General features: G+C 32.2%; 1 protein-coding gene across 1 annotated transcript; it reads left to right on the top strand.

Annotated features, from left to right (window-relative positions):
- The first annotated feature begins 1741 nt into the window (after positions 1-1741).
- On the top strand, positions 1742-6379 carry LOC111384728. The gene is made up of 3 exons (XM_023009048.1): positions 1742-1899; positions 1993-2045; positions 6006-6379. The coding sequence occupies exons 1-3, from the start codon at positions 1809-1811 to the stop codon at positions 6126-6128; spliced, it is 267 nt and encodes an 88-aa protein (XP_022864816.1). The 5' UTR covers positions 1742-1808; the 3' UTR covers positions 6129-6379.
- Positions 6380-7729: the final 1350 nt, after the last annotated feature.

Raw genomic sequence — 7729 nt, 5'->3', positions numbered from 1 at the left:
ATGTTAATAAGAGATGAATAGAAATCAGTAAATATTTCTTTAAAAAAATGAAGAGTCAAAATAGATAGAGTAATGTCATTTAGCCCCACTAAGATTACAACCTCAGTTTAGGTTACGTTGATGTAGTATTAAATGATAAGTGGAATTAAATGACTAGTTTAATTTCACATTTTATTTAACCTATTATCTAGTACCACCTAAATTGAAGTTGCAATCCTAATGATATTAAATAGCATTATTCAAATAGATAATATTGTTGGAGTATACAAAAAATTTTAACATCTAAATTTAAAAATATTCTCTATTATACATAAGATATTATTTATAGATAGAGAATCTCTAATGTCGACATAAAACTGCAGAAGTATTGTTAGCTCTTCGATTCTAGTGCCTATATAATATAAGATAGTCTCCAAGCTTAAAAATGAACAAGTTAGTTTTCAACTTTTTATTATAGTTACATAATAGTCTCATTTTTAGGGGTGGACAAAATGTCCAGACCAAATCAAACCAAATTGAGCGGTTCGATTCGGTTCGATTCCACACAAAAAAATAAAAAAATAAAAAATGAATGATTTTGGTTCTTCGTATCTAGAACTAATTGATTCTGGTTCAAGTTTGGTTCTAGTTCTAGAATCGAGAACCAAACCAAGAACCAAGCTTAACTTATAATTTTATTTTTATATGAATCTAATCTTGTATTAATTGAAGCTATTCCAATAGCCATTATCTTTGTTCGGCCCATTAAGGGTATTACTCTAAATTCAAACCCTTAAGAATCCCAAACATTACCCTGCATATCCCTCAAACAAAGCAGTGGAGTATTAAACGATTAAAGATTGTCTGGATGATAAGGGCTAAGTTTCTATTATGAAACTTGATATTATTAACTTTTAGCAAAGAAGCATTTGTTTATATTTTGTTTGTTAGTTTGAACTTTTGAAATCTTGATGATTGATAATTTGAACTTGTTAAATTTTTTATGCTTATATTTTTTATTTAAGCAGTTGTTTGAGCTACATTATATTTCTAAGAATATATTGTTGAATAGCATATTAGTAGAAAATGTGTCAAATCACTGTTCAAGAATGTATTTTTTTGAAAAAATATTATTCAAACATAGCCTAAGTATATATTAACTTATGGATGTGACGTAAGTCTAAAAATTTAAGTAAGAACTAGAATCAGACCAAACCAAACCAAAATCGAATGGATCGGTTTGGTTTGGTTCCATACCTTTAGAAAAATCATTTGGTTCTATTATCAAGAAAATTAATGGTTTATGGTTTGGTTCAGTTCTCTTAGAACCAGAACTAATTGGAACCATGTCCACTCCTACTCATTTCTCAATTTAGCCTCTGTTTGATCCTCATTAAATTAAATTACATTACATTTCATTTTTCTTTCTCCTATTTTCAACTACACAATTTTCCATAAAATAATGTTACACTTAAATCGAAAAATTTTCTTTATTTTTCAATCACTCATTTTTCTAAAAAATATTATTCCCCCATTTTCATTTTCAGGTAATGGGGGTCAAAAGGGGCTTAGACGAGTTCTCATAAAATTTAAAATTAAGTGAGACATAATTTTTTTGCCATTTAACATAGATTTGAATGCCCATCTTGGGGATTAATTTTGCATCTATAGAGTTTGAGAATGAACTTGCTCGCTACTTGAGCAATAAGTTGAGGACTGATACTGAAATAAATATAAAAGTGTTCAAACTTCAATAAGAGCTCAAGCAAAACCCTAGAACTCAAAGAGCCGCTTCCTGAAAATCAAATTGAAACATAGACGAACAAAAAATGACGCAAAAGGGAAATCTTTTCAAAGGCCAACAGAAAAAGAAATCTATCCCTCCAAATCGCCATGGAAAGCTCTCTCAAACACGCAAAGGTAACGCAATTTCAATATCACGCAGAGAAATAAATGGTGGGGGGGGGTGTTGAATTTTTCTGTTTCTAATGTATTGTTTTGATTGAATTGAAGGGAAGAAAGTGGTGAAGCCCTCGAAGGTGACAAAAGAGATGGATGCTGACCGGGTAAGCTTTGCGCTTTCACTTTTGTTTAATTTTGGAAAGTATGTATCAAGTTCTTGCTTTAAGTTCTTAAATCACTAATTTTTTTGTAGTTTTGAGTAGTGATATCTAGTTTAATTTCTCTGAAGACAAATTTTATGTTGCCAATTACCTTGTATCTACAGAAGAAAAATCCGTGAGTGGAGCTAAAGTGCATGTAAATGTATATGAAACAAAAAAGTGGGATGAGTAAAATTATGTTATTACATAAATGATTAAGTAAAGAATTTTTTGGAATCGATGTAAAGAAATTAGCATTATTTCTGAATTTCATTCGATGATGTGAGATATGCTTGTACTACCATAGAATGTTTATGCTGTGTCCAGAAGGCTGTGGGGGAAAACATTTCATGCACCTTCAGTGAATATTAGTCACGTAATCCCTAATTTTTTCGCTAGTTGTTCGGCTCCATGTCAAATTCATGGTTCAGGTGTTTCTTCTTTGATTTTCAAGTTAAAACAGTTTTATTGGGCAATTGGACTGGGCTTAATTTATGATTGCCTTATGCCGGATTGTCTAGAGCATGTTTGGCTGGGGCTTATAAGATTCAGCTATCTTATTTTTAAAAAGTTCACATAATTGGATGTCATGTGCTCGCAAGTGCAATAAGCTCATATATTTGGGATGACCTGCATTAGCTTATTAGCGGTTAGTAGTTGTCAAATTACATATTATGTCCGCATAGTGTTTAAATGAAAATATAAAGCAAAACCCAAAATTTTTTAGGAATTCTTTCATGATAAAAATTATAATTGTACCATAAATTAAAACCATTGAACCATCTTTAAGGGTAATTATATTCACACCACATTATAATTGCATTAAATGTCCTTACCTTTTAGTTATTGTCACACTTATTTCTCCAACTATTTTTAATCGCATTGTTACTCACAATCTTCTATAATTAACACATACTACACCTGAAGATTTTTTTCTTTTTTTCCCAAAAATCCTGCTTGTGTCCTTCAAAATAAGGGCAAATATTTAGGTGCATTTTTTTTTCCTTGCTTAAAAATATTGGACAATAATTTTTTTTGTAACCTCATAACACAATTTTTGGACGTAAACTGTTAGCAGGGACAAGATGTGCTAATTAGTGAAAGGTTGATAGTAACAATGCGATGAGAAAAGTGGGGACATAATTATGTCAATAAGCAAAAATTTTAAGGACCATAAATGCAATTAAAATGTTGTAGGCTTAAAAGAAATTGTGGTATCAATTTAGCTACCCATGTTACAATGTAATATTTGGGCTGGTCATTTTCGTATGTTAATTACAAATAAGAATCAACACGTAATGTGAAATTGATGTTAATAGTTAATTAATGTAGGTTGCTTGGATGATAAATGAGTATAAGAGGGTAAATTGGTAAATCATTTGGTCAACATTACTTTTAGGTTTGGATAAGTTTGCTGGGCTGAAATTATGATTTAATGTGATATAGGCCGTGAAATTAGTCATCCGACGATTTTAGCTGTATGTTTGGCTGGGCTTATAAGATAGTTTGACAATTCATAAGCCCAGCCAAACATGCTTCTAGAATGATAACATAAGGGCATCTTTTGTATGCTATACTCGACTAGATATAACATTCAGAAAGGCTTTTTAATAAATAAACCCCTTCATGGGCCAAGCTGAATTGGGCTTTTTCTCCCAAATTTGTGAAAATAAGTTCAATCTATCAAAATGGAAAGTACTAAGAAAAATACTTCAAGTTTATAATTTATTGGAAGTACGGTTTGTAGACACTACAGTTTACTGTTAAAATCTATCTTCTTCCAATTGTTCTTCATTAGCAATACAACTGAACTTGATAAATAGAAGTGAATCAGCAATGAATAAGATTGCAACAAGATCTTTGTTTTATAGTTTTGAAAGTGAAGAAATGGTCAGGGGTTTGTATTATAGTTTTGATTTTGGGAAAAAAACTGAGGAATTGTTGCTTAGCGTCTTAAAAGGCCTCCATCTCAAGGATGATTTGGCTGACAATGGCCATTCCATTTTTTTTATTTCAATGCCTAAATCAAAGAGGGTATGAAAATTCCTGCTCAAATGGACTGTGGGCAAGGGAAAGCTGGTAAATTGTGGCCTTCAACTGTGGTATAAGGTTGAAAAATGGTGAATCGAGGTAGATTTAATTCAGCTGTGGGCTGGCACTTTCCAGATTACAAGTTCAGCTGCGATAGTATGGACCAACTTGGCCTAGTTGCATCCATAGATGTGAAAAATATGTCTAAATTTCTTTTCTGAGATTAGATGTTTTACGAGGCTGGAGTTTATAGATTGAACTCTTTCTTATGTTGCTCATGATGTGAACCGTTTCATGTGATTCATGGAAAATGGAAACAATGGTTAAATTAAGCCCGTTGAAGTTAACTTGAAAATTGAAACTATCCTTTAATCTATGTTTGCTTTTGAAGTTTGACATGTATTAGCTAATGTCTTTTTATATTTAGTGATGCTCCATTTATGTTAGATGATATTTGAAGGCCATTGAATTTCCCTGTGAATACAAACTTTATCTTCCTGCTTTTCCAAGTCTCATTCTTGAAAGTATACTACTATTAGATCCTACGAAAATGGTTGAAGTAAAATTTATATTGATGCTTTATCATGTACCGTGCATGCTTGGGATATTGATAAATTTGAGTATAGCAGTGACTACTGATATAGGAAAGTATATGACTGAATTGTAAGCAGTCCTGATTGGCTAACTCTACAAATTTCTTGAGTTAATTGTTTGAATTGAAACGTTGGCCAATAGTCCTTTGAGGTTTTTCCCCTCTAACCAAACCATGAACCACCCCTGTTTTTTCTCAAAACTATAAAAAAAAGAAAAAAACAAAAAAAAAACAAACCATAGAACTCATAATTTTTATTCATCACTTCTTCAATTTGTGGCACTCAAAATAATAGTTGAAGGTACCACATGACAATTTTTAATGTGTAATGGTGTTATTCTGACAAATAATTAAGCTTGAGGCATCTTTAAAAAATTTTCATTTGGGTAGCTTAAATTTATTTTAGAAGTTTAGCTTGGCCAGGTCCATTTGGTGTACTGACTTGGTACTGAACTTGCGCACCCCATGCAGTGTTGCCCAGGACAGGCCGACTGGTCCATGCCAATTGGCTTCTCTAGCTTTTTATTATATATATGGGCTAGTTTCTCTAATATGTTCTTATATGAGATTTGAGAATGGTCAGTGATGAAAATATTCTGAACTACTACAGATGATAATTATCAAGTTTGACATACTTTTTCCTTCATCACGTTTTCCTTGTTTACTTTCTTTAACCATACATGTGTATGATAGATTCAATGGATGTCCACTATCTCAGTCCCCTGGACTGTAGGATACGTCTTGCTTTAACTAGTCTTCAAAAATCCTTATAGCCTGTTGTACTGATATGGTTGAACCATGTGTGTGATATAAGAAATTTTCTAGTGCAATTTGCACACCACAATTTGACTATTCTTTTATTAATCCAATATGACTATCATTAAATTTAGTTTCAGTATGCTAATAATTATTATATTTGATGTTCTTCGTGAAAGTGGTATGTTCCGGGAGAACGAATTTTGACTGCGACGCATTAGTTGTTCCAAACATATGGCATAAATATATGTTAAACTGCATTGGCAACGATATTTTATAGAGTAAAGGTGGATTGATAGTCGGCAGATAATAACAGTTTTGTCTATGATAGCAAGCCATCTTTTGCCAGCAAAATCACTGAAGAGCTTCTTTCTTTAATTGGTATGAGAATAAATAATGATGCAATTCAATCTCTGAACTGGTTTGTGTAGAAACTCAAAAGTTTTAGCTGACAATATGGATGATATGTTGATGCTCGAGTTCCTGTCCTCTTTTGTGAAGCTGATATTTGTTGTTTGATGTTTATGGATCTTTTTACTGATCAGGAGCTGAGCAAGTTTATTAATCACTGCAATGAGGTTAAAGCTGCTACTGTTGCTAACAAAGATGGAGGTCAGTTAAGTATTGTCAAACCGCAACTAGATTCATCGAGCAATGCAAAGAAGTAGATTTTGAGGCTATTACTGCTTTGAGGATGATGTTGCTTAATGCAGTAGATATTTTGACAGTTCCCATATATCAGAGAAGTCTGTTTTGGTACATTGTACCTGTGGTTTTAACTAATTTGTGTGTTTACAATGTGCATGATTGCGAGGGGGGAATCTGTAGTATTAACTGTTATGGAACTAAAAATGATAAAATTTTGTCCTTTGTACTCTTCAATAATGTTTAGTAAAAAATACATTTGTTTTAACTGCCACCACATTTTAGCATTCATGTGAAATAGAAAGAGATGAAAATTTTTTGATGCAAAGTTGTTCCAAATTTTATGAGATGTGGTTTCTATTATTTGTTTCTGCCATATCCTATATCCTTAATAGTAGGTTGGTTACATCTACAATCGAAATGGAAATTGTGTGTTTCGTTGTTCAAAAATGTCGAATCACGTTTGAATCATTATTTGTCTTCTGTATTTTTTTCTTCTATAATAATTGTAGTCCCTATTTGGTTTTGTTTTTAATCTCAAGTCAAAGTCAACAATTAGTTTTAACCATTATCCAGAATTTTTCAATCATACATTTTCTCAACTTTTAATAAAATTTGTTAAAAGTTTATTTCAATCTACATCAAACAAGGACTTATTCCATTTCTTTTTATCCCTATATATGATGCGTAAAGATTTTTTTTGAATAAGTTTTAGGAAAGACACCACGAACAGGGAGATGATGGGATATAAGCTTCATCCTGGAGAAGGGAACAGTCCAGATCTCCAATTAAGGTCCAGGAATGATCGTTTAGTGATAAAGGAATGAGAGGTGCTCAGGAAGTCATGAGGTTTGTTTTAAAAGCAGACACCCTTAAAAGAGTGCATGATAGCTCATCATTTGGCGCTCAATCAAAGAGGTTTAACAATTAAGAGAGATCGATTTTTTGGGATCATTCATTTCTTCAAACGGAAGGAACAAAGATAGCATCATACAATTCTCAAAATGTCTTGTTGAATATTCCTCAATATCCATAGAATTACAAAGGAAGCTTTGAGCACATATTGGTCATGGATTGAAAACGGGAATTGGACGCTATGAAATCTAATATCTTGTTGTTCACTAGCTCATGCAAGTTGACCGGAAAATGCTGTTTCTAGTGGCGGAAGGGTGAACAACACGTAACACTTGCCCTTGAGCTCTCCTATTGCCTAATAACATCCGTGAAAAGGATGATTCATTTGGATCAACATGAGAGTTCGACTACATTGAATTGTCGGAATCCCATTCTTTGTACATGAACCTCTGTGAGGGTTTCACTTAGGCCTTGTTTGATGGATTCCCATTTTCCATGGAAAATGGAAAATCAATACAATTTTCGAACTTTTCATGTGTTTGATAGGTGAAATTTTTCGTGGGAAACGAATTCCACATTTTCATGCGACATGGACATTTTCCATGTTTTGGAGGAATTTTAATTCTCACCAAAATGGTGAGAATTCATTTTTTGGTTTACTGTAGCATTTTTTTCGTTTATTTATTTATTTTGGTAATGGAAACAAATTTTAAGAATTATTGTAAAAATAAAAAAATAAAAAAAAAAATAAAAAAAAAAAAAAATAAAA

Source organism: Olea europaea, chromosome 3 (genome assembly GCF_002742605.1).
Source record: "Olea europaea var. sylvestris chromosome 3, O_europaea_v1, whole genome shotgun sequence".
In the NCBI taxonomy this organism is placed as follows: domain Eukaryota; kingdom Viridiplantae; phylum Streptophyta; class Magnoliopsida; order Lamiales; family Oleaceae; genus Olea; species Olea europaea.
This window is presented reverse-complemented; position numbering and strand designations above follow the sequence as displayed.

What these genes read in the sequence shown, in the direction of transcription:
- LOC111384728 (XM_023009048.1), top strand. Translation starts at nt 1,809, where the DNA reads ATGACGCAAAAGGGAAATCTTTTCAAAGGCCAACAGAAAAAGAAATCT. An exon ending in GCTCTCTCAAACACGCAAAG is followed by an intron (nt 1,900 to 1,992) that starts GTAACGCAATTT and finishes ATTGAATTGAAG; the next exon opens with GGAAGAAAGTGGTGAAGCCC. An exon ending in AAGAGATGGATGCTGACCGG is followed by an intron (nt 2,046 to 6,005) that starts GTAAGCTTTGCG and finishes TTTACTGATCAG; the next exon opens with GAGCTGAGCAAGTTTATTAA.